Source organism: Podarcis erhardii (genome assembly GCF_964252035.2).
Source record: "Podarcis erhardii genome assembly, chromosome: 16".
NCBI classification, from domain to species: Eukaryota; Metazoa; Chordata; class Lepidosauria; order Squamata; family Lacertidae; genus Podarcis; species Podarcis erhardii.
Window position 1 is genome coordinate 12,162,650 of NC_138514.1, and position 27,224 is coordinate 12,189,873.

General features: G+C 45.2%; 2 protein-coding genes across 6 annotated transcripts in view; one reads left to right on the forward strand and one right to left on the reverse strand.

Moving 5' to 3' along the window:
- On the forward strand, positions 1-24,405 carry FAM118B (family with sequence similarity 118 member B). 4 transcript variants are annotated; one of them, XM_081844457.1, is made up of 9 exons: positions 1-178; positions 3,162-3,211; positions 10,115-10,198; positions 12,055-12,307; positions 14,684-14,911; positions 18,046-18,174; positions 19,373-19,658; positions 20,975-21,031; positions 22,695-24,405. In XM_081844457.1, the coding sequence occupies exons 3-9, from the start codon at positions 10,122-10,124 to the stop codon at positions 22,751-22,753; spliced, it is 1,089 nt and encodes a 362-aa protein (XP_081700583.1). In that variant the 5' UTR covers positions 1-178; positions 3,162-3,211; positions 10,115-10,121; the 3' UTR covers positions 22,754-24,405. The 4 variants fall into 4 exon arrangements, with proteins under 4 accessions (XP_081700583.1, XP_081700585.1, XP_081700586.1 ...); XM_081844459.1 differs by having other exon boundaries at positions 2-178; positions 22,592-24,405; XM_081844460.1 differs by having other exon boundaries at positions 2-178; positions 22,665-24,405.
- Positions 23,751-27,224, reverse strand: part of SRPRA (SRP receptor subunit alpha) — a 26,736-nt gene continuing 23,262 nt past the window's right edge. For both annotated transcript variants that reach the window (XM_081844393.1, XM_081844392.1), the window contains exons 13-14: positions 26,865-26,963; positions 23,751-25,428 (exon numbers count right to left, since the gene is read on the reverse strand). In XM_081844393.1, the coding sequence (XP_081700519.1) occupies positions 25,300-25,428; positions 26,865-26,963 (228 nt within the window). In that variant the 3' untranslated portion in view covers positions 23,751-25,299. The remainder of the gene's footprint in view (positions 25,429-26,864; positions 26,964-27,224) is intronic.

The following is a 27,224-nucleotide window of genomic DNA, read 5'->3' on the forward strand; positions in this document are numbered from 1 at the left end:
GGAAAAAGGAGAAGAGGAAGTCCACAAGGAAAGTGGCCGGCGGCGGGGGAGGACGGGAGGACGCTCTAGCCCCTGCCTCTCGATGCCTAGGCGGAGACAGCGGGCGCGAGAGGGAGAGAGATGCGGTTGCTTCCTGCCCGCTGTTTTGCTGCTGTCGCCGGTCGCGCTGTCCTGGCAGGTGAGTCGTCGCCGCCTCCCTTTGCCGGGCGTCCCGAAGGCGTTGGCAGCAGCGGCTGAAGCCCTGAAGGGCTGCGGGGCGAAAGGAAAGCAAGGGGCACCCGGAGGTGCTCAGCCGGTTTCGGTGGGGAGCAGCAGCTGCGGGTCGGTGGGAAGACGGAAAGGGAGCAGAATCCAAGCAGAAGGCTTTGTAAAGGCTTCTGGGGTTGCCTTGGGCAGCCGGCCTCCTCCTTGCAGCTGAAATGCGGCAGCCTGATTCCTATACTCCCCTCCAGGAGGAAAAAATATTCCCATTATCTTGATTCCTCCCCGCCCCCTCATTCCCTATAATATGATAGTGTTGTGCATAGCCTTCATCTGCTCCCACCGCCTCCAGCCTTACTCTGGAGGAAGTGTAATTCATTGTTAATCCCACCCCCTCCCATGAGCTTTACTTCCACTTAAGTGGGTTTAGGGATGTATCTTAAACAGATTTCGATTTCAATGCTGGCAGCTTTTTGGTAGGATATTTCTGTGTTGCTTAAAAAACAAAAAAAGATATTGTATATATTCTGCGTTACATGGCGGTGAAGCATTTCCTCACGTGTGTAACTGCATTTTTCAAAGCCTAGGTCTGTCTGGAGTGTCTCCGGATAAATGCACACTTCTTGTTTTGAAATGGGCTCAGTGGATGGCTTTCTACCCTTGGTGTAAACTGCAATCGCTTCTGTCTTTTCTTTATTAGCTATATTTCAAAGCTTACACTGCCAATCCTTAATCGACATGGTGTCAGCATCCTACCATATTTCATTATGATAATAGTAATAAAGGGGAAAGAGGGAGGGAGGCCTACCATTGAGTTTTGTCATTGCACACTGGTGTGTAGGGAGCCCTCTGTTTATGCTCAGGGGCCCTCTTAGCCATATTATGTTCATGGCTTAAATGAAGCTGCCTTTGAGGATCCTAGTCAGCTGTTTTCCTATACAAACACTGCCTGATTCAACAGTTACTGCAATTTCAGACAGACTGAAGAGAAAGCACCATCCAGCTCCTGGCTAGAATAGAGTAGGTGACTTTTGATTGGGATAATGAACAGAATTACAAATGAAAGATTTGTGCCCTCATATTGAATACTGCAGGCCCAAACAGGCCATCAAATCCACCCCCTGCATTAATGCACGATTCCTGCAGCTAATGTAGGAATTGGCAACTGGAAGTCTTTGTTTCCACACAGAGACATGTATTTTACACTTTGTGGTACTAATCTTTGGGGAATAAGGGACAGGGGTTGGCCCACCAGCTACAATTTTCCCAGGGAGCATCTGGTAAAACTGTTTGCTAATCAGGGATCTAAAGCAACCCCAAACACAAAGTTTAGTCCAGCTTTTTTATTGAAAACCCTGAAGGAAAGTTTTCAAATGTTTTTACTTGAATCTTCCTTCCTGATGACTTCTTTTGCAAGATTCAGAATGAGGCAGATGATTGACCCTAAAATTCAAGCTTCCTTCTCTACCCTTAGTCTTGCACCGTATTTGTTCTCTTTGAGTAAGCAAGAACCATTGCACGCACATGTTGGCTCCTGTAGGCAAGCATGTGCTCAGTCCTGCACAGACAGCCACAATTATTTCTTTTAAAATGCTGTTGGAGAAGAGATGGATGCTTGCTCATAAATAGCCTGTGGCCTGGCCGTTTGTGGCGAGCAAAGGGTACCTCCGGGTAACCAGGCAGGCATTAGTGCAATACAAATCCTGAATTTGGATTTGCATGAGCAAGTGTGCTCATAACTTTTATGAGTTGTTTTGCAAGCCAGGGTGACACACCGCCTCCTCTATGTGATCATATCCACACTTTCTCCATCTGCCAAGGTGCTTTATAAAAATGAACAATGTGTTTTGGCACAAGAATTAATAGGAGCTATGGAAGAAACACAGTGGAACTGCGGGGGAAGGACCTCATTAGAATTTATGCTTCCCATCATTGTGCAGAAAAATGACTTCATTATGGAAAATATATTTTCATTCATTCTTCTGTGGTGTGTATTTGTCTGAAGGCTATGTATTTTCTTTCTCTCCAGTGCAGGAAGTGGAAAAACTTTGTAATAAGAAAGTCTCCATCAACATTGGGCTGGTTATTGTTCTGGTTAATCCTGCAACTAAGAAATTCATTCTCTTTCCATCCTCTGCAGCAGTAGGTAGTCTCTGGCAGTTGTCCTCCTTCCAAAAAAAGGAAAGAGAACCAGAAGAGCATGTTGATTCAGAGCATGAGCTATGAGCTAGAAGTTGGCAGTTCAAAGTTCAACTTGTTCATAAACCAGAGGCGGGGAACCTGTGGTCACCCAGATGTTGTCTGTTTCCCATCCCCAGCCATTCCTGGCTGTTGGCTGGGGCTGATCGGAACTGGAGCTCAACAATATCTGGAGGGCCACAGGCCACCCTGCCCCTTCCCGACTTGACAAGTGTCCATCAGATGGCAATCTTTCTAGTAGTGGGCATTTCCAACCACTCGTTAATCTACAAGACCATCTACACATGATGAGTAAAATTAAAGCAACCCATTAACTGTTTTCTTTCTTTTTTTCAGATCAATGCCTGAATAAATACATTTATGATAAATATTATTAATACTGATATTAAATATCTAAATTCACTGAGACCTGCACAGCACACATGTTTGTAGCCTTTCACTCAATAAGAACGATCATGATCATAGTCAGGGAATAGAAGTAACGTTGGAAGCTGCCATTGTGAGTCAGACCATTGGACTATCTATCTGAGTATTGTCTTTATGGAGTAGATCCTGTGTTTTGCAGAGCACTCTGCTTTTAAGGCAGGAGTTTCATTGTCTAATGAATTGTGTTGTTTTATTCTGGACAAGTGTTTTAGAAAAAAAACAAGATAGGTTCCTGAGTTGCCTCATTTTTTTCCAATTTTTAAAATTATGCATATATATATTTGAGTAGAGTTTTCAGATTGCTGACTTCAGATTTATGTTTTTCTTTTATCTAGCATAACACCGGCTTCATCTCCCTGTGAGGACGACTTCTCCTCCTAAAAAGGTAAAAGGTCATGTGCAGAATACATGGTGTGAATTGTTCTTTTTTTTTTTTTTAAGAATTAGGAAAAGAAGCTGGAGCTTTTGGCTTTGGAAAACATTTCTTCTGGTGGCCCATCTCAGATATTTCCCAATGTGTATTTGAAAACACATGCAGGCAAGGAACCAGAGAATTGTGTCCCAAGATGTACATCTCTGCAGTGAAACTTCCATCTGGCAAAGGTCTTCATTCATATTGGGCTCTTCCAGTTGCCTGTTAGCAGGTGGGCTCTGGGAAATGCAAACTGGGGAACTCCAGCTCCCATCAGCCCCAGGAGGAATGAACAGGAATGATGGGAGTTTTAGTCCAACAACATCTGGAGTAGCACACAGTACCTACATAAAAAATTACCAGGTGTCTGTTGTAACTGCACAAGGACATAGTTACCTGTATCCCATCACAAGCAATTAATTCCATTGCCCCCATTTCTCATCCCCCTTCTATTCCAGAGCTTTCTGGCAAGTGATAATTATTCCAGGCAGTGATGCGGGGCAGAAAATTCTCTTGTTTTATAAGTTCATTAGTGGCAGTGAATAGTTGCGAATTGCGACGCACATTATTAGGCAAGATTGGCAAAGTTTTTAGCATTGCTTGCTAACCGCAAGTAAAGTATTCTTGATTAGATCACGCTCTAGGGCATGAGAGTTGTTGCCAATGCAAATTACTCTTAATCTGCACAGAGAAGTTTTCCAATTCAAATTTTTCCTGAAAACCCCCATCACTGATTGCAGGCTTGTTAAGATTTTAAAACACTGTGTGGCTCATGTCTGAGTTTCTCACCCTAAGGCTTCTGTCAGCTTTTGTCTCTGTGCCCTTTTTAAAATGCCATTAGGGCAATGTAATGTAGGAGGTACCCTTAATGTATTTTAGATGTCCTGCTCACTAGTGACTGTACAGAAATCCTCTATGGATATGTCAAATGTCATTCTGTTTTCCAGTACAAGGCAGCACAAGGCTATAAGGCAGAGGTAGGGAATCTGTGGCCTTCCAGGTGTTTTAGGGTTCTTTGGGCCTCATCCTGCATGACTAACAGACAGACATGATGGAACTGCAACAAAATAGGGACTCCCTATCCCTGGGCTAGAGCAATATATACAAGCCAGTATTGGCCAGAATGGCAGTGAAATAGGACATCTGAGGAAATTGTGCAGCTATTCCACTGGGTTTTAAAAAGCTGGATTTTCACAGCCTTGGGGAGAGGGGAAGGAAGCTGAAAAGGGGGAAACAGAGGGAGATGTTTTGTTCACAGCATTGTGCAGATGCACTGTAAAAACTTAAGTGAACAAAGTGTGGATATGCCAAAGGATATGCCATATATGCAGAGGAGTATTTGCTCAGCTGCATGTGTTGTGAAAGTTGTTGCTGCCACAGAAAAAGCAAGCTGGTTTTTGTTTAAAACTGTCTTGCCATGTAAAAACACACTGATTCTCAGACCATCCGCGGGCCAGATTTAGAAGGCGATTGGGCCGAATCCGGCCCCCGGGCCTTAGTTTGCCTACCCATGCTATAGAATTTTAATGTTTGTTCTCTAAATGGCCAAAAGCCAATACCTTTGTGTGTCTTGCAGCCAAGTTTGTAGCTGTTTCTTGATCAATTGCTGTTTCTGTCAACTCTGTTCAAAGTTTTGTTGCGCTTGCAGTATTTTGAGAGTACTTTTTGTGAAATTGTTCACAAGGTTTTCTCTCCAACTACAATTATTGAGCTTTCAGGTATTTGTCTGAAGTGGATCTTGTGTGGGTCTCTCTCACAAGCTCCACTGAAATGAATGGAGATTTCTCCATAGTGCGCAAAAATACACACACTGGAATACAGTCTACAGAAAAATATATGTGCTAGTGACAATTGCACACACAAATGCATTATATTAGGGGAAATTGCTGTGCAAAATAGCGTATTAGGCACAACGGCATATAAAAATGTGTGTACACGGAGAAATTTGCTCTAAAATGCTGTTGAATTTTAATGAGAACTTTAAATATATATATATATCCAGACCAATATGGAGAACTGAACTGAAGTTTGGAAAAATTAGGAAAACTGAGAGAAACTGAAATTGACAGATTTGCACATTTCTAACCAGGAAGTTTACTACATCAGTCTTTTTGTTTGCTTTGTGGTTGTCTGTATATAGCAGGCATGGTGCTCTTTTAATTACTTGTACAGTCATACCTCAGGTTACAGATGCTTCAGGTTGTGAGATTTTGGGTTGCACATCGCACCAAACCTGGAAGTTCCAGAACTGGTTACTGAGAGAGACCCACAGAAGCGCCGAATCGCGACATGTGCATGCGCACACGTGGCGCTGCGGGTTGTGAACGTGCTTTCCGCACGGATCGCGTTCACAACATAAGCGTGCACTGTATTGCAAAGGTTATGCTTGGGGGGTTTTGTTTTTCCTGTTTTCTCTGAACATTAAATACTGTTTCCTCATTTGTATCTGTTTCGAGGCCAGTTACAGATTCTTACAAATCTATTTAGCTTCTGGTAACATTACTCATGCAGCTAAAAAATAACAAGGTGTTACTTCCGGGAGCATTGGTTTTCTTGAGTATGATCTACTTTAACAAGTTTACTTAATGCTTTATTTGACTTGTTAAAAGCTAACATACAGGGAAAGTGGCTTCACTTTTTCATTTTTGCAAGTTGTTTCCGGTTTTTTTTGAGAAATGTTTTGTATAGATCTGCTTGTGATGGAGCAAAGAACTTGTCTTACAGTAGATAACTATGACCTCATACAGCTGTGAACAAATGCATCAGATTTTACATTCTTATTGGCATTTATAAGAATCATGGTATATTAATATAGAATATTATTATGAGCTGTTTTTGTGGGACAGCTATCCTTTTTTAAAATCAATCAATCACTTTTTTATTCTATCCACTCTCCAGATAGCACAGTAGCAAAATGGATCTGTCCCATTTTATCCTCACAACATAGTGAGGTTGCGAGAAAGTGACTTTTTTGACGCTGTCCAGGGCACTTTGTGGTTCAACAGGAATATAAACCCAGGGCTCCCAGGACAAACTCTAGCACTCTGTCTACCACACCCTGTCCTGGCTGTTAGCCATTAACTTTCTGGAACCTAAACTGTGTGTTAGTTTCAAGGGGTAAGCCAGAAGCTGAAGTGACCTGAAGGAAAGGGAAAGATTCTCTGCGTCATGAAAAAATCAAGGGCTCTTTGATTCACTTACTTGATTCTCCTTCGTGCAGGGAAACAGATCATGTACTTCAGATTCCCACAGGTAAATGAGTTGTGGAATCCTCTCAGAAAACACCAGTGACCTGGGAATGACTCAAAAGAATAAGTAATAAAATGTTGTAGAAGACATCCTGAAATTCTGCAATCATGTTCTCAAAGGAACACATAACAGGCACAAAATGTTCAGAGGATGTGGACAAGCTGCCTCTGCCCCCTACTTCTCAGCTATAGCCTTGGGGGGATGGCTGTAGAGCACCTTTTTTTGCATTCAGAAAGTCCCAAATTCAATTCCTGGCATCTCTAGGTAGGTCTAGAACCCTGGAAAGCCATTGCTAGTCATGGGTAGGCAAACTAAGGCCTGGGGGCCGAATCCGGTCCAGTCGCTTTCTAAATCCAGCCCGTGGATGGTCCAAGAATCAGTGTATTTTTACATGAGTAGAATGTGCCCTTTTATTTAAAATGCACCTCTGGGTTATTTGTGGGGCATGCACAACCATTACATGAGCAGAATGTGTGGTTTTATTCTAAATGCACGTCTAGGTTATTTGTGGGGCATAGGGATTTGTTCATTTTTTTTTCTTCAAAATATAGTTCGACCCCCACAAGGACTGAGGGACAGTGGGCTGGCCCCCTGCTGAAAAAGTTTGCTGACCCCTGTTGTAGACACTAGATGGAAGAGTGGTCTGGTTTAATATAAAATAGCTTCCTATATTAATGTCCTCACCATTCCACCCCCAATCTAGGCCTCATATTCACAATGAATTTAAACCAGTATTATACCACTTCAAACAGTCATGGCTTCCTCCAAAGAATCCTGGAAACTGTAGTTTGTTAGAAGGGTGCTGAGGGTTGTTAGGAGAAGCCTGATACAGTGCTACAATTCCCTGGGTTGTGTCTCTATGAGGGGTCTAGGGATCTCTGAACAACTCTTAACAAACTACTGCTCTTTGGGAGAAGCCGTGTTTGAAGTGGTATCGTGCTTTAAATGTATCGTGCAGTTGGGGATCCTTGGTGGACAGTTGGTTCTATGAGGGAAGACATTTTCTAAGGCCTTGGAACAGAAGCAAGCAAATGAGCTTGGATAGTCAAAACAAAACAAATTCCTTCCAGTAGCACCTTAAAGACCAACTAAGTCAGTTCTTGGTATGAGCTTTTGTGTGCATGCACACTTCTTCAGATACACTGAAACAGAAGTTTCCAGACCCTTCTATATAGTGAGAAGGTGGGGAGGGGTATTACTCAGAAGGGTGGTGGGAATGGGTGATTGGCAGATAGCTGTGATGAGCCTGTTGACGACTCTTAACGACTGCAATAGGTCTTACAGGAAAAAGCAAGGGGTGAAAAGGTGAAAAATGGCTTTGTCATGTATAATGAGATAAGAATCCAAGGTCTTTGTTCAGACCAGGTTTCTCCATGGTTTTAAGTTTGGTGATAAGTTGTAATTCAGCAGCTTCTCTTTCCAGTCTATTTCTGAAATTCCTTTGTAGCAAAACAGCTACTTTGAGATCTTGTATAGAATGTCCTGGGAGATTGAAGTGTTCTCCTACTGGTTTCTCTGCCTTGTGATTCCTGATGTCCGATTTATGTCCGTTTATTCTTTGGCATAAGGTCTGGCCTGTTTGTCCAATATAGAGAGCTGAAGGACACTGTTGGCATTTTATGGCATACACAATGTTAGACAATGAGCAATTAAATAGTCCCGAGATGGTATGTGTGATGTTGTTGGGGCCAGTAATGGTGTTGTCCGGGTGTATGTGGCAGCAAAGTTGGCATCTGGGTTTATTGCAGGCTCTGGTGCCAGTGTCCGTGTTAGGTCTGGTTGTAGTATTATCAGCCTATCTGTAACTGGAGCTTGGATAGCTCAGTCTTCAGGATAATTTTGGTTAGTGAGAAGGGATAGGCAACATCTTCTCAGGGAGAAGTTTAATCATTTCTGTATTGTTGGTTTCCTTGTGGAGCAGCCCCCAGCTGTAGAAAGCTTTCTCAGTTATTATTGAGCAAGGAAGCGCATTGGGTCTCAATGTAATTTCAGCCCTCGGTGACCTGGTCAAAGAGCTGATCCTTCGTTCTCACGCAAGCTCCCCACTCTCTGCTTCCGCACAGCAGCCTTTTCTGCCCTGGCAAACAACTAGCAGAGTTAAGTTTCTTGACCCAAGAATTAAGAGCTTCTTAAGAGCAGTAATCCTTTGCTAATAATAGCTTTGATTGCTGGGTTGGCCAGGTAGAAAGGAGGACAAGGACTCTTTGGGTGGTTGTTCAGAAGAAGGAATTTTGAAATATTCAACTTGTCATAGGCATCTTTTACACATGTTACAGAATTTCGGGGGGGGGGGTTGGAAAGAATCCTGAAGGAGTAGAACAGATAGAATCATTTCAGACTGCAGGTGGGGATTCCATTGTTAGGAGAAATTGTTAGAAGTGCAACAACAGAGATCATTCAATTAACTTAGTGGTTAATTCTGTTACTGTTAAAGTCAGCTAACCAAGAGCAAACCAAGCTGCAGGTGTTGCCTGGCAACCAAGCAGCGTGGCATGATCTTCACTGATTGGCTGTGCAGCTCTGAGGAAGTTTTTCCTCTGTGTGTTTGGTTGTATGTTTCTGCATATTTGGTTGTGTGTTTGGTTGTATGCATGCCTGAAGCAAGAGAGACAAAACCTGTGTGTTCCTTTTTTCTCAAATTGCACACTGTTTTTGTCCAGTTTGCCCAGGAAAGTGTTACCAAGACATTGGACTCCATCTGCGTTATTTGAGTGACTTTGCTCATGGTATTTGCACTGAGCGTTAAAATATGGCGTCTCCCATCTGCAGTCTGAAGTAGAGCAGACTGTGCTACTATCACCGCATTCTATACAAGTGATCCAGAAAACATGGTGCCTTTAGACTTTCAAAAAAAATTGGGCAAAAGATTTCAGGTTTGCAGAAAAATTAATCATAGGAAAAAGTGACAAGTCATTTAATGGATTGGTGACTGGTTAAATAACAGCAAATATATAATCAGAATAAATGGAGAGTTCTCACCATGGAGGGATGTAGAAAATGGGGTACCCCAAGGATCTGTATTGGGAGCTGTGCATTTTTTAGCATCTTCATAAATGATCTACTAGATTTGGGAGTGAGCTGTGAGCCAGACTTGCTGATGACACCAAACTGATTGTGAGTAACTCCAAAAGGATATCTCCAAACTGGCTGAATGAGCAGTAAAATGGATAATATGTAAAGTGATGCATGCTGGGGCAGAAAATCCTAACTTCACATTCATCATTCTGGGGTCTGAACTATCCATGACTGACGAGGAAAGAGATATTGGAGTTGTAGTGGATGGAGATGTTGAACCAGTGTATGTGGCAGTTATGAAAAAGGTGAATGTTATGCTACGTATCATTAGGAAAAGGACTGAAAATGAAATTGCCATGGTATTCACACTCTAATTTAAAACCGGCCCCACATTTCCGGAAGATAACCTTTTGCATTATGCATTGCATGGTGTGTTTAGCAACAGAGGAGAGACACTCTTGCAGCAGGTGATGTGCAGTGTGTTTGTTCCTCCTCGACGAAGTTGTCTCAGTAAACTTTGGCAAATTTATTCTTGCTCAAAGTGCAAACATCCCAGGTTTCTCTTTGTAACTTTGCCCTTCCGTCGCCTTTCATTTTCCCTTTCCTTTCCAGAAACTGGATGGCTTCTAATGTGAGCCTGAATCTGGATAAAGAAACATTGCTGGAGGATGGGGTGCCACCTGCCAAGAAGCCTAGGTGAGCAGAGCCAACGGGGATTGGATGAATTAACGGAGGAAAAGGCTATCGCCTCCGTGATTAGAGGCAGTGTAACTCTTGCGCGTGGGTTGCTGCAAGTGGGAGAGGGCTATTGGCTTCATGCCCCGCTTGTGGGCTCCCCATCAGCATCTGATTGGCCACCATGGGAAACAAGGACACCAGACCAAAGAGGACTTTGATCTGATCCTGCAGGGCTCTTGTGTTAAGTTACATTATGGCGGGGAGAGTTATGAAGCTCCTTGGGTGACCTTGGGCCAATCGCCAGCTCTTAGCTGAACTCACACCATGGGGTTGTTGTGTCTGAGGATAAAATAGTAATGCAGGGGGAGGACTAGGATATCACAGAAACTGCTCACCAGAGAGGTTTGAAGCTTCCCCTGTTTGGTACGGTCCTGCTTGTCCCCCAAATGCTTATTGCTGTGAGCTGCCGCAGTCCAGGACTTTTTATGCTGCCGCCAAGTTTGGCAGACTTATTTCTAACTTTCACCACACATGTGTGCGTACACACACACACACACACACAGCATTCTTGTAGGGGTGTTTGAGGAGAATAGGTTCTTGGGACATCTTAGGACCCCATGTCTTTCTAAGTCCACGCAGCTTTTCATTTATCCACTAAGATCAGTGAGACTGCAGACGGTCAGGCACATGGCTTATGGAATTTGCAGGCTTGCTCCAGCAGAGGGTCCTTGGTTCAATCCCTGGCGACTCCAGACTCACGGTAGGGCTGGGAATGATTCCTGCCGGAATTTCCGGAGAGGAGCTGACTGTCAATATCAACAGTACTGAGCTAAGATGGACCAGTGGCCTGATTTGGTATGAGGCAGGTTTTCCTATGTGCATGACTAGATACTGGAAAGTACTGTTATTAATAATGAGACAGAGAACGACAGTCAAAGGTATAAAAGAAGGTAACTTCCATAACGCAGGCTTGGGTGGTTCTACAAGGTTAGCTAGTAACTGTGCAAATATACTTGCTTCTTCAAATGGACCAAAATTTTCCCGCAGACAAGGGGAAGTAATCTGACGCGGAACAAAATTCTAGCAATTTTTCAGTACTAGACCAGCTCTTTTCAAAATAATTGTGTTGTTGGGTTATGTATCAAAAGTATATATGTATGTATATTTATTATTATTTATTACATTTATATACCACCCTTCAACAAGAGATCCCAGGGTGCTTCTTTGGTGGCTCCATGTTGCTTTGTTAGCCATTTGTACAGCCTGCTGTTAAGCTGAAAGAACTAAGGGAATATTTGACATTTTGAAAAGCTTGCCTTCACAGTTGCCTGGTGTGAATCCTTACTCGGCTAGCAGTACAGTGCTACCTCGGGTTACATACGCTTCAGGTTACATATCCTTCAGGTTACAGACTCCGCTAACCCAGAAATAGTACCTCGGGTTAAGAACTTTGCTTCAGGATGAGAACAGAAATCGTGCTCTGACAGCGCAGTGGCAGCAGGAGGCCCCATTAGCTAAAGTAGTGCTTCAGGTTAGGAACAGTTTCAGGTTAAGAACGGACCTCTGGAACAAATTAAGTACTTAATCCGAGGTACCACTGTACTCATACCAGGCAAGTGGCTATCTGCAAGCTTAGCTATATGGAAGTGGTAGCCAATGTCCAGATGTTGCTGGACTGCATCTCCCATCATCCCTGACATTGGCTGATCTGTTTGGCGATGATGGGAGCAGCTGCAACCCAACAACATCAGGAAGGCACCCCATTGGCGAGCCTAAGGGCCTTAGCCGTATCTGCACATGTCAAGCCTTGTTCCCTATAAATTTCTCCATGCTGATGGCAGGTCATAGGCATCTCCCTCTCTTTTTGGTTGCAGGAAACTGTTGCCGAGCCTAAAAACCAAGAAGCCCCAGGAGCTCGTTCTGGTGATTGGGACGGGCATAAGTGCTGCAGTCGCTCCCCAAGTGCCGGCCCTGAAGTCTTGGAAGGGCTTGATCCAGGCCCTGCTGGATGCTGCTATTGACTTTGACCTCCTGGAAGACGAGGAGCGGAAGAAGTTTCAGAAATGCCTCCGGGACGATAAGAACCTCATCCACGTTGCCCACGACCTTATCCAAAAGCTGTCGCCAGTGAGTCGATGAGCCGCGGAGTGAATGGTTTGCAAGCTTCAGGCAAAAAAGTGTTAATAGATTGTACTGTTTGGGGGGGGGGGCTGCCTCTGTTTACGGCGCCGAGTCTGACAGCACATGCTTTTCTAAGCTTTAGGACAGGGGTCAGCAAACTTTTTCAGCAAGGGGCCGGTTCACTCTCCGTCAGACCTTGCGGGGGGCTAGACTATATTTGGGGGGGGGGACGATGCAAGAGCACCACAATCCCTGGTGGCTGCTTACTTGTGTATTGCGGGCGGCAGCGGCAGAGGGATGATGAGGGGCACGCGAAAGGGCTCCGGAGAGGGACTGCTTAAAATGGCAGCCACTCGAGCACTGCTGCTGCTGGCACCAACAAGGCCCAGCCCCCTTCCTCCTCTAGGCAGGGTGGGAAGAAGCCAGGAGGGAGGAGGCGCCATCGCTGCCGAGGGAGGGAGAGGGAAAGAACATGCGCGCTGGCGATCCACGTGGCAATTCCCGGACCGTCCGTGGACCAGGATCCAGAAGGCGATTGGGCCTGATCCAGCCTGCGGGCCTTAGTTTGCCAATCCATGCTTTAGGAACATGGGAAGCTGTGTTATGCTGAGTTAGGTCACTGCTCCATCTAGGTCAGTGTTGTCCACTCTGACAGGTAGTGCCTCTCCAGCAGATTTTCCCATCCCTGACTGGAGATGCAAGGGATTGAACCAGGGAGTTTCTGTGTGCAGATTAGGGTGGATTTGATTTAAATCAAATCGATTTAAATCACGATTTAAATTGCTAGTCAGTAAGACTTGATTTAAATCATTTATTTTATACAGACAGACTCATTCTTGCTGGTATAATCTTAATATTTACAACCAGATGAAGGTTTCATTTTTGGAATAATAAATTTTTCAGAGTAGCTTTTACAGTTATATAAAAAATTACTGATTTGGTTATGCTATTAGAAATACATAGACAGATAATTATGAAATTATTGTGAGATTTAGTAAGTTAACTGTTTATATTTGGACAACTCTTCTGCTGTGCTTTATTGGAAGGCGAAAAAATAATCATTTCCTTAATAACAATTTAAACAATCTATTTAACCAAAACAATAACATTATAGCATATTCATCCATGTTTGTTAACTGATATGGTTAAACTTTTCCCCCCATTTTTTTAAAAAAACAAGTCCTTATTTCCTGATGAATAGCCTTTGGACTATAATGTAACTTACATAGAAAACTATCTTTAGAAAGATTTTTCCTCCAAAAGCATGTTATTTTAAAAATTGAATTTAAAAAATCAGATTTAAATTTTAAAAAATCTATTTTTAAAAAATAATTGATTTTTGTCCTCTCTGGTGCAGGTGCTCTATGTCTGAGCTAGGGCCCTTTCCCTTTTGTTCTCCCCTTTCCCTTCCCTATAAAAAACCCATATCGGACTGGGCTGAATGTATCATCTTTCCTCCAGTCTGAAGACCTTCTATCCCACTGCTTTGATGGGGCTTGCAGTGGTCTCCTGTCCGGTTCCCAGTTAGGTCCAACGACGCAGCATGAGGCATTCCAGTCTATTGTAAAGAATTGAGGCAGGCAGTTAGGCATCTGTCAGGCTTCAGAGAATTCGATCCCACCCATGGTGGCAGCCAAAAAGCAGATAAACAAGAAGAGGTCTTACTAAGTAATTTGTTCACTATTCACAGAGAGGGACGGAGGAGTGCAGTCTCCTTAAGATAATGGCATTGCTCTGAGTAAAGTCCCACCCCCTCCGTCTCTCCTTTTCTACGCCAATAGGCTAATCTGTGCTTTCTGCCTCTGAGCTTTCAGTTCTGCTACTCTCAATGCTCGCCTCGTCCTGGGAGAGGGGGGCGGGTCAGGAATGCTTTCCAAAGACACAGAGTCTGTCAGCTGTCTCTCCCCTAGTGCTGCTTCTTCTTGCTACTAGTCTCCCAATATTTCCCAGCTTTTCCCATCTGCAGCCTCTGAACTATGCCCTTCTTCAAACCACTGTCCTGAATCTATACTGTCCTCCTCTTCTTGAGAAGGTTCAGTGTGCAAGCACTTTCTTGGGCAACCCTCTATGCTGTGAGAGTTTGGGCAGAAATAGGACTCTAATGCAAGAATTGCAATTCCCGTAATGTGATTTTCTGTGTTTACTCAGAGGTAAGCCCATGGGTGTTTTCTCGCAGGTAAGTGGACGCAGCTTAGTAGCTTAATTCCAGCTGTGCCTCTGCTGGATCTCAGCAACCAGTTCAGACAGCTGTTTATGCCTCACCCTCCTCAAGTCCTCTGCTGCTGATTTTTTTTTTAATGGTCGTTTAATAAAATAAATACAAATAAATCAATTCTGATCTTGGATTCCCCTCCCCCCCCCCCACCCCTATCTTCTTGGCAGCGCACAAGCAATGTCCGTTCCACGTTTTTCAAGGACTGCCTATATGAGGTCTTTGATGACCTGGAGTCCAAAATGGAAGACACAGGGAAACAGCTCCTTCAGTCCGTGCTCCACTTGATGGAAAACGGCGCTCTCGTGCTGACCACAAACTTTGACAACTTGCTGGAAATTTACGCGGCAGACCAAGGAAAAAGGCTTGAATCTCTTGACCTGACCGATGAGAAAAAGGTAAGTGGCGGGTGCTCATGCCTGCGAACGGTGGCCAATCTAGCGTGTGAGCCTATTCATTTCTCAGTGGTGTCCCCAGCTCAGGCCTTAAGTTCCATTTTAGCTGTTGGCTGTGGTGGTAGAACACACTGTGTTGTGTCACTTGCGGTAAGAAGACAGGACTAACACTGCCAAGCAGGGGGAGAAAAGAGAAGGGAGGGAGGATCACTTCTAAATGGTGTTTTCCTCCTACAGTGGCACATTTTATTATAAAAAAGAGGGTTGTGTTTTTTTAAAACATATTTCAATAGTTTTAATATTTTCAAAAAAAATTGGGGGTGGAATCCTGCGTTTTACTCTGTGAACTGCCCTGAGATCTTATGATGAAGGTTGGTTGGTTGGTTGGTAATTAATTAATTAATTAATTAATATTGCTAGACGAGTCAAGAGTACCTGTTTTAGTTTATCCAAAGCAGGATCAATTGACGTAACTATTTAATTCAATACTAAAGCCCCTATTTGCATCCTCACCAAGCAGCCTCTTTCACACACAAACAAAAATGACTAGACCCCGCAGCTCTGCTTTCTCTCGTATTCTTCTCATGTCTTCAAGTGTTAATATTCACGGGAAGTTCCTTTTTTCTTTTTCGAAATCACGAGGCTATTATTGCACTTTGGCACATTCCAGGGGTATTTATAGTGTTGACTTAAAGTGGAGCTTAACAAAGTGCGCTATAAAGTTAGAAGCAACCTAGGAAAGCTGCCTCATTCTGAGACAGGTTAGCTTAGTATTTTCAGCCTGGAGTGGCAGCGTCTCTCTAACGTTTCAGACAGAGGACATTTCCAACCCTGCCTGGAGAGGATGAGGATTAAACCAGGCATCTTCTGCCTGCTCTACTACTGAACTTGGGCCTTTCTCCAAAGTTCACCCCTGTTTTTCAGCTTCCAAAAGCTGAAATTCCTGTAAGCAGCTCCTCTTTTGTTGGAATGGACTGAGTGCCTGGCTTTACTCCAAAAGCCATGTAAACAGCAAAAGGAGAGTTTATTTCTTGCGAGTTCCTTTTGATTACGTATGCCTGGTTTTCCATGTACGTCCTTGATTTCTGCTTCCTGCGTAACTTTTCAGTGTGATAATACTCCTGACTGGGGCAAGGGAGAATAAACAGAAGATGAGCTACATGAGAATGAAATGTTAAACACAATAAATCGTGGAAGTGTTATGATAGTACCTGTTGAAGTACATTTGGAAAGCTTCCCCTGTGCCAAACTTGGTTTAGAGAAGGCTCTGCAACTCCTAATTTAGGGAGGGAAAGTACTAAATTTCAGGGAAGGAATGTAAAGAGAGCGGGGAATATTGTCCTATAGTGTGCAATTCTGAATTTAGTTTTTTACCTGTAACAGTCATGAACGTACTAGTGGGTAAAAACCCAGAATGGGATGCATTTGTGTCAAAAAAAGAGAAGAAGATGAAATTAGATAATCCCAAATAAAAGGTAAAGGGACCCCTGACCATTAGGTCCAGTTGTGACCAACTCTGGGGTTGCAGTGGTCATCTCGTTTTATTGGCCGAGGGAGCCGGCGTACAGCTTCTGGGTCATGTGGCAAACCAGAGCAGCGCACGGAAACACCGTTTACCTTCCCGCCGGAGCGGTACCTATTTATCTACTTGCACTTAGATGTGCTTTCGAACTGCTAGGTTGGCAGGAGCAGGGACCGAACAACGGGAGCTCACTCCATTGCAGGGGTTCGAACCGCTGACCTTCTGATCAGCAAGTCCTAGGCTCTGTGGTTTAACCCACAGCGCCACCCGCGTCCCTTAATCCCAAATACATTGTGCTTATTAAACAAATTGGCCTAGCGTTGCTTATTGTGTACTTCCAAAATGCAGGAGACAATATTTTGAGCAAGAAACGGGACAACAGCAAAGATTTGAAGAGTAGATGCTGTTCCACTAGCATAGCAGACTTCTGTTTGCACAATGTAGTTTCCCCTCTCTGGCAGCTCCCAGCACACTCTGAAAATCTGCAGTCTGGAGAGTTGGAGAATTCTCCCCAGCAGATTTTGAAGTCTCATGCAGGGAGGAGAGGAAAGGGAGCCCTGCTGTACACAACATTGTAGACAATCCTCAGATGGGAGGAGATAGACAGGTGCCGCACTGGCGATTGATCTGGATTTCTGTTTTCATTAGCTCAAAACCTAGTACAGTATACAGGAAAAGGCTATAGGGAGCAAAAGGCAACTGGAGGGTCTTCCCTCAAGAAAGTCTTTATGGGTGGGGGGCAAATGTCAGTGTTATGCAGCAATGTTGACTCAAGCTGTAGCAGTCAAAGGATACCATTTTTTACCCTGCGTGGGCTGCAGCTGTTGTCCCACCATAAGCCTGAGAACATCCTTCACAAAGGAACCCAACTGTGTGCAGCAGCATGGGGTCTGATGCCGAGAAGTTCAGAAAAATACATCCCTGGGGCTGAAAGAGCTTGCCTGTGTGTGGAATTTATTGTGTTTATAGATTCTGAGAGCCATCCCTCCCGCCCCGAGGCAGGAAGTCTATAAACATATTTGCATGGTGCTCAGTTCCTGGAATGTGGGCTTGAAAAGAAATAAAGGCATTCCTGCTCTTCACCCTGCCCTACAGGCCACTCACTTCTCACTCAGCTCAAAGCCCAGTAGGTTGTAGAATCCAAAGGGAATGGTACTTTCTGGCAGCGGCGTAGCGTGGGTTGCCAGAACCCGGGGCAAGGCAAGTAATTTGCGCCCCCTAACCCCTAACCTGCCGTCGCTGCCAGCTTCTTCTTGCTGCTGCCTGGGCTGGTCGGGTGTGGTTCTCTCCCGCCCTCAGCGCTGCGCTGGGCGGCCGCTGCACTGTCCCTCCCCCAGATAGTCCCTCCCTCGCTCTCTCTCCGCTCCGCACCGCAGCGCACGCCTGGCACCCTCCCCCTCCACAGTGGGCGGCGACCCGGCAGCTCGGATCGGATTCGCACAGCCAGCACTGCAGTGAGAGAGAGTGAGTGAGCCAGGTAGGGGCAGAGAGCTGCGAGTGCGCCCCCCCCCAATGTTGCGCCCGGTGCGGCTGGCCCCCCCCTGCACCCCCCACGCTACGCCACTGCTTTCTGGGTCTGTTGAACGCTGAGCGCTGCTTTTGAAATCCCATACAGGTGCTGGAGTGGGCGCAGGAGAAAAGGAAGCTCAGTGTCCTTCACATCCACGGTGTGTACACAAACCCCAGTGGGATAGTACTGCACCCAGCCGGCTACCAGAATGTGCTACGCAACACAGAGGTTATGGTGAGATTTGCAGCCCTCTCTGGGCCTTCTTGTCTCTTGCTGAAGGATGAGTGCTGCCAGGATATAAGTCCGGGATGAGGACTCTGTGGCCCTCCAGATGTTGTTGGACTCCAACTCCCATCAGCCCCAGCCAACAGGGCTGTTGGTTGGGGATGATACAACAACATCTGGAGGGTACAATTTCCTCATCCCTGATATGAATATCAAGCCCTGAATGCTTCAAACAACCAGGAATGTCTTCTAAAGAACCCGCCAAACAAGACAGGTTCCCTTAACTATAAAAAGGCGATTGTGCATAAACAGACTTTACACATGTGCAGCGCCTGCTTTTGCCAGGTGTGCAAACTATGGGTGCCAGTCTTACCTGCACTATACTGGTTTTTAATTCATATGTGCGTGCACACACACCCCACCTTCTTGTGTAATTAAATCACATATTAACTTCTTGTTTATGCATACAGAGAGCTGGATCAGGATGTAGAGTTGATACCAATTAGTGCTTTTAACTGTCAACAAATTTAACAGCTCAGTAGCAAGTCACTGGAATGGCAGATGGTGTGATGCATTAAGGCAACTGCACAAACTAGAGACATCTGAAAGCAGCCCTGTATAGGGAAGTTTTTAATGTGTGATGTCTTACTGTGTTTTAATTTGCTGGCAGCTGCCCAGTGACAGGGGTAACCTGGTCAGGTGGGCGACATATGAACAATTATTATTACTAATTTATTGCACCTGAGGCCAGAAAGGAATTATCAAGTTCAGATTGACTAGTGACTGGATGGCTGCTCGTGTTTTTGCTTGTGTGTAGGTATAAGGAGGGTTAGACTTCTCCTGCCCACCATGGCTTGACTCAAAAATGGACAGGGCTGGGCTGACTTTGCTGGGATTTCTAGCCACTCAAATCAGGGATGAGGATGTTGTAGTGCTCTTGTTGATCCCTTAGGAGTGGGGAACCTATGATTCTCCAGCTGTTGCTAGAATCTCCCATTAGCTGCAGCTCACATGACAAATGGTCTGGAATGATGGCAGATGGTAGGACATCTGGAGGTCCACTGGTTCTTCATCCCTACACCAGACAATTCGTGCTTTTGTTACATGGAGCTACCCAAGCTGACCTTTGGTTCCTTCCAATTCTAAAACTCCACAGTCCTAATGAAAATCGATATTCTGTACACTTTCCCTTTTCCCTTTCCTAAAGCGAGAGATCCAGAAGCTGTATGAAGCCAAATCGTTCCTGTTCCTGGGCTGTGGCTGGACTGTGGACGACACAACTTTCCAAGCCCTCTTCCTAGAAGCTGTGAAGCACAAATCTGATCTGGAGCACTTTATGCTCGTGCGCCGTGGGGATGTGGACGAGTTCAAGAAGCTCAGAGAAAACATGCTGGACAAAGGGATTAAAGTGATCTCATATGGGAACGAATACGCAGACTTGCCTGATTATTTTGAGAGGCTGGCAAATGAGATCTCCAACCGGGGTCGAGCAGGTAAGAGGACTGGCTGTCTTCCTAGTGCAGAGAAGGGGAGCCTGCAGACATCCAGATGTTGCTGAACTCCAGCTCCCATTAGCCCTGACCATTGACCATTCCATCTGGGGCTGATGGGAACTGAAGTCCCAAACCTATCTGTAGCCCTCTAACATTGCATCTTTTATTGAATTTTGACTTCATCACATTCACATCTCACATTGCTTCCCTTTAACTTGAGGTGGCCTAGAAGGGATTCCCCCTGGGTTTGTTGTCTAGGCACTTGCCAGATCCAGATTTGCTTAGTTCCAGCCAGGTTATGGCCTCGCATGCCTTCAGAGCACTGAAACTTCTGTGTGGACAATACAAATGTGTAGTACCAGACCCACAATTTGGCCCCCCTGAGCACCCTTGCTTTCATTGAAAACAAAAAGCAAGAAGCCAAACAGGTGAACGAAGTAAGACTTTTAGAGGATGGGTGGAAAAAGAGGGGCTTCTGTGTCCTGTATTGCCCTTTGCTCCGCCTCATCATAGCAAAACCAGCACAATGTATGCAGCTGTATACATTAAGCAAATTAGGTGTATTTGCATAACTTTATACAAGAGGTCAGAAGCATGGAACACTTGTTAGCTATTTGTGATTAAGAAAAATATGTGCCTTACACAAATAGTTGAAAATAAATCTTTACTTGTCAGGCTGGCAGCAAGTATTATTTGCCAACTCCTCTAGGCAGCGTCTAAATGGAGTCTCCAAACCTCTCGCCTTCAAAATCAAGATAGAACAGGATAACTAACCAACCCCCAACTGCCAATTGTCAGCTACCACCACCTTTCTCCAATACCATCTGTTCTTTGTGAAATAACTATATTCCCAATGAAATTCCAGAAGCATGGAAAGCTTCCCACACCGACACACTCCCTTTATATAATGAATAGCAGCTTAGAGTTGGAAGCTGCCCAAAGGGGCTGGACGCAGCCTTTCCGAAGATTCCTGTGGGTGTCTCGTAACAATATTTTAAGCAAGCAACTTATCCCCTCTCCCCCGCCCTCCATAGTACCTTTTATAAATGGGCTCAATCCAAAGGGAAACCATTCTAGGGGAAAATGGGTTGTATCCCACTAAGTTCTACACAGGGTAAAACCATAGAAATGCCTGAACCCAAGTAAGTCAAGACATGAACTCCCAACGGGTCTACTCAGAGTAGGACTAGCATCAGCTACAGCCATTAGTGGAGTTTGGGAGGCTAGCATAGATGCAAGATGCTCTCACACATTTTCTGTGGGTCGCTGCTAACTTGTCACCTCCAAATAACTTCGATTCCCCACCCCCTTTCCAGGTCCACCTCGGGAGGGACAGCTAAATGGCATGGCTGCAGCACACACGGAAATCAAAGGTAGGGAGCTTACTTAATACTCGACACTCCTTAAGGCCAGCTCTGGAGAGACAAATTTTGCTAACCTGCAGCTACCACCACCCACCCTGAAGTGGGTGCTCTCTCGTGCATGATAAGAGCTCACGACTTAAGAAGGTATCTTGCAGAAAGTGGAAGATTCCTTAGTAAGAACGTGTGAGGACACCTTTCTGCCTCCAAACTGCAACGCGCAGTGTTCAAGCTGGGGTGGTAGCAGGCTCCTGGAAAAGGAAAGCAGTAGTGATACCAGTGGAGGATTCGTTCTGCAGTTCATGTGGGCTAATTTGAAAAGTTTCTTGTTTCTTAAGGTGGAAGGTGTTTTTTAAGGGAATTTCCACATTATCACAACTCGGCTCAGCCTGGGTAAGAACTTTGTTAAAGCTGGAAGCAGTAGGACGCCTTGGCAGCTAATTTTGTCAGATTGCGCCGGAGAAGAGGGAAATTGTGGCCCTCCAGATGTCGTTGAACTCCCAGTTCACATGAAACCCAGCCAGCATGGCGAATGGTGCGGAATGATAGGAGCTGATAGGAGAGCAACAATATCTGGAGAGGCAAAGATTCCCCTTAAACAGACCATAGAAAATCCTTGTGGAGTGATACTTAGCAACTGAGGATCATATCCGGCATTCTCTTATCCACTAGCACAAGAGCCTTAACACCAGTGGATCACAGAGGTTAAAGACTCTGCAACATTTGGGCTAGCGGAAACTTGTGCATTGGCCGATTCTTGTGCAGTCTGTTGCCCAACCACCTTTGGTAGTGTGCTTGTTTTCCCTTGTGCAACAAGCATACCACTAAGCAACTTCTAACTTGGATGCGACTTGCGTCCATTAGAGCAAAATTGTTCCAGATTAGTGAATCCTCTCCCTCCTTAACAGACTCCCTGGACATGGGAGCAGGAAGCACATGTTATAGTTGGGATGCAACAACAGAGCATGCACGGCAAGTGTTCCTGTGTCTTCCTGTACCCATTGCAAGGCTGAATACCACTCCACAAACCCCTGTGCGGGCATTATTCCTGAATTGGGAATGTAAACACTAGTAGGGAGTATCAGGATGCTCGCTCGGCTCCTAGCTTTCCCGTCTGCACCAGCCTCAATGTTTCCTACCACCCCCTCCAAAAAAAAGACCCTCCGTGCTGAATAGCGGTTTGAAGGGGCTTGCAAGAGCCTTTGACTGAGTGCTCTTAGGAGCCTCCGCATAATCGTGAGACTTGAGCAGGTGAGGTTCGCACTCGCAGAAGCCTCTAAGCAGTCAGATGCATGTGGAAATCCCCTTTAGACTTCCTGGTCAATGCTGGAAGGTCAGGGTGGGGACGCATGCCCCCAGTCCCCCTTAGTTGTGCATTGAACAGGGCTAAACCTAGTCCCAAATGTTTTAAGAATGGAAGCCATATAAATAATGTGTCTAATACATAGGGGGCCATTTGCCCAGTCACAAGTGATCTCGAGTGTCTGCCGTTTTAATTTCTCCAAGAGCTGGTTTGCCATCCAACCCCGTTCCCCCTTTTAACCAGCTCCTTTTGTTACTAACCCTCTCTAGTTGTCCATGGGTTTTGTTAGGATCTCTCCTACTGCCTTTGGTTTTAAGGCCAGTGTCCAAAATATCTGCCCAGGTGACATCTGAAGACACTAATTCTACACAGGGTACAGCAGGCGAGAACGCAAAGCACTCCCATCTGAGCAACACCATCATACAGGTTAACCCTTCTGCTAATGATTTAAAAGCAAGATGCTGACAAGCTCCTTGTAAGACGTGACTATCTCAAACGTTGCTTAGGGAACAAAAAGCACTGCCTTTGCCGCGGTTGGTTCTTGGAAGGGCCCATTTTTTGTTCTAGCTGCTGCCCCATCAACATGAAACTGTAAAGCGTACTTTTGGACTCGGCAACTCGTCTTGGACCCTTTGGATCTGGGCATGGAGATTTGTCCTACCAATGTGATGTCGTGTTTTGTTTTTTTCTATTTAAGGTTGTATCTGCAGAGAGATCCGTCCTCTCTCCCACTGAGCAAGAGTTTGCTACTAGTGCTTTTGTATTCTGTAAGGGTTTCAACTAAAATGCAAGCATTTTTTTTAAAAAAAATTACTTGAAGCTCTAGTTTTCTAAGTCTTTTCTTTATACAGTGTTTTATATGTTTGGAGCTATAATAAATAAAAAGGATGTTCACTTATCTCTGGCTTAAGAGTGACTTTAGACAAATTCATGGTGGAAGCGATGGCCAGAGAGGCAATGTAGCTGTGACATGGGATGGTCCCTAGAGCCTTCATGCTCCCAAGTATGAAGGGTGAGAAGGCGATGTTACATGCGGTGCAGTTTTCATCTGCTGCAGCAGAATTCCTACATTCCCTGGATTGTATGGGAGCTCACGGAGGACATGAAACTGGGCTAAATGAGAGGGTCTTGTAAGCCTCCTTCTAGGAAATAGAGTTGAGGCAACAGATTTTAAAGTCACAAACCAGCCACTGCCACGCATTAAGAGAAACCTCTATGTTTGCAGAGGATCCTGGAGAGCTTTCAGAGATGTACATCGGGTTCACATAGAACTTGCCTGCAGCCATGCATTGCAGGGAAAAGATCAGCAGGAAAGGGATCAGCCCTAGGAAGCTTGCTTGCCATTCCTGGTCTGAGGGGTTTTCTGGAACAGTCTGAAGCCCTGGATTTTTATGCTGCTGCACCTAACAACAAAGGAAATCACGTGTGTTTGTTTTTTTTTAATGAAGTTTTATTATATAAATTACCTTTTAGCAGACAGCATTCAACTTATTGCACTAGAGCACATCTGCAATACCGAGCTACGAGACATCTTCATAGAGAGTTTTGTAGTATTTAACATAGCACTTTATACCAGGATCAAGAGGCACTCTGAAGGGAGGGGGAAGAAAAGCAGCAAGCACCCACCAGAAAATTCCTGTCACAGACTGGTTTAGAAAAGCAAAAGGCCAGTGCAGGCGGGAGAGCATGCAAAGGCTTGTGTTGACCAGTTTCAATCCATCCTCTGATGATTAGGTGGGAGGTGAGGCCGTGAGTTATGGGACCAGAATCCTGTGTCAGCAGCAAGGGCAGTTGTTCAGTACAGAATATACCCGCAATTCCTCCTCTAATTTTTCACACAACCAGCTCTTCCTGGAAGCACAGATGTTTCCTCCCCCTCCCTTGGTTTGAATTAGGACTGTGCTGGGCAAAGGGATTATCTGAAGCATCATAAGCCGCAAGTTTCCATTTTGCATATGCACATTCAATCGTGTGCAAAGTTATAGTGTGTGCTCACAGCAAAGGAATTGGAGGAAAAGTCTTGATAGCCAGCAGCAAGCACAACCGTTATGTGAGAATCGGCCTGTAATTCAACCCCACCCCACCCCAAAAAATAATGCACCACGAAGCAGCTCACTGATCATCTGGAGACATTATTAGAAAAAGAAAGGGATGTCACCCCCACTTGCAAATATGTCATTAGGATGGCATCACGGGTTCCTGCATTTTTCACACAAATGCTACAGTCTGGGGCAGTGTCTGGAGGGCCCTGCTGTAAAGAGTCCCATGGACAGTAGAAAGAAGGACCATTTTAAGGCATCAACAGCCACCCTGTTAAGCAGGAATTCACTCTGGTATCTATCTTCCTTTTTTTGGTTTGAAAGCTTTGGTGAACTACTGTGTTCAAAGCAATCCGCAAATGTGAAGCTTGATAAGAGCAGAGCTGCCTGTAGGCAGTATCCGCTCTACCCCATGGCCGGAGAGAGGAGTTTTAAAAGACAGCAGAGTTCATAGATGCTTAGGTAGTGGCAGAACAATCCCCCGCCCCACAAAGTCTTTTATCGCACCCGCTAACCTGGGATGGAGTGGGGTCGGGGAGAGAACCAAAGCTCTGGCTTTGGACTGTCTAAGCAGGCAGAATGAAGGGAAAAACAGGAAAGAGGGCTCAGTGGGAAAAGTGAAGACAACCCCGGAACACTTTTAGAGCCAATGTGTATGAAAGTAAATAGAATTCAAAGGAAGACAGGCACCTCTTGCTACAATTAAACCCACACATCACATCAAGGAAGGTGTGTGTTAGCAAAATCAAGAGGAGAAGGACCAAAAGCCAGGTAAGCAGCTTTTTTCTAGCATCCCTCCATTCTGTGTTGCACTATGCCAAAAACGGGGGGGGGGGGGGGGAGGAGGAGAGAGAGAGAGAGATGTTTCTAAAAACAGTCACGCTGGAAAGCACATTCTGAGACATCTGCAGACAGGAATTTGGTGCAATAACTGGTGGTTAGGCCTTCATGAGAGCAGCAACCACAGCCTTGGCATTAAGGCTACGCAGGTCACAGTAGGTCTGTCCAGTACCCACAAACACGATTGGTTTACTAGTGATGTATGTCATGGAAATTGCAGCGCCAACCTGGGGAGAAAAGCAGCTGTTAGTGTAGGAAAGGACAATATAGTATCATTGTGTACAGTGAAATTGCATCGGGGTGGTAGTGGTGAAGAAATCCTTGCTATTTCCATGGTTACAAACTCTCATTAAAAAAAAAAAGCTACTAAATGTGCCTTGTGTCTAGTCTACTAGGTTAGGGAAGGCTGGTCTAGGATGTGGGAGATATACCCACTGATGTTAGCCAGTTTTTCCCCCTCCTAAAGGTACATCTTACCATATGGGGATTTTAAAAAGGCATTTCCTTCCAATGAACCTGCCTTGATCCTTAGTCATCTGCTCAGACTGCCACCTTGATAAAAGAAGTTGGCCCCCACTGTGGAATACTGTTCCCCAACAAGGAAGCTCCAGTGCCCCTCCAGTTCACACGTGAGCCGAAAAGGCCTTCAAGGTTCGCTCACTGTCACAGGGCTGGGCAATGTATCTCAGCTGTTCTTCCTGCTCTATGGTGGGGAGGAAGAAACAGCCGAGAAACATTCCAGACATCCAGACATTGTAATAAATCAGCATATGCTGGTATTTAGCAGCCGATCTATCACAATGTTGAAAACCAAATGTCGCCCCAGCCCTATTGTATAGGCTCCAGCTAGGCCTCCCCTGCAGCCACATCACAAGGCTGCTTTTTAAAAAAATCCAAGAGAAAGGTTCAACAGTATGTGGCATAGCACTTAACTGAACATTTTAGAAAGGGAAACACATTACGGGCCCCAGAAAGCCCTTCTGTAACTTAAAAGAGGCTTGCCAGATCATAATCTAGAAACAATCGAAAGCTCCAGGTGGCAGAACAGCACAAAACTGGAAGGGGCGAATCCCATGGATGGAAGAAAGATGTATTTAGTAAGCCTTCCAAAATTATCCAGTGCTTTTTGATTCTGTTCAGTTCTTCAGAGAACTGTGTTTACTAAAAAGTCCACAGAAAAAGCTTATTAGCCAGTAAAAACTCCCAAAGCAAGGGGGGACCTTTTTTGCCCAATGGCCACGTTACCTTGCGATCCATTGAGCATCTTGGGGGGGAGGGCACAGGCCAGTGGTGGACAGGGCCAAAGGCTTGTGTGGGCGGAGCAACAAATGTGACTCCTTCCTTTGTGGAATGGCTACATTCCACCCATATGAAAAGATCAGGTCTTCCCTCCCCAACACACCTCTCCATCCAGGCAAGCGGGAGGCATTATCACAGTTCAACCAGATATTCCAACCAGGCAAATGCACTCGAGAGAGTAGAGCAAAGCCAGTGAGAGGTGCAGTCTAGGGAGAGTGGGGGTTGCCTGTGGCAGACAGGAGGCCTGACATTGCCCACCTCCCCGGAGCCATACCCCCCCCCCCCAAAAATGCGGCTTTTTCCATCAAAAAAGAAAAACTCCCACCAAACCCCCAAACAATTGCAACCTATGGGCCCCATTTACCTTGTCGTCTATGGTATCAAATTTGGTGAGCACGATTCCATCAATGAGGCGTGGGGTCTGAGCCATGGAGTGATCAGCAAGGGCTTTGTTGAACTTGACCTGGTGTAGGGGAAGCAAACGGTGAAACAGGTTTGGCAATGCTCTTGCACAAGGCTCACTGATGGGCTGTACGCATGTCTGCTAACACACAGGTATTGTGACTATTTTTACCAATTTATGTTGCAGTCAACGTCTAATTGCCACTCTAAGTACGAATACAGTGGGGGGGGGGTCTTTGGCGATCCCCAACACCTCCCCCAGGCTATGATGCATGTGCCCATACAGGCAACGCGCAACACACACACACACACACACTTAACT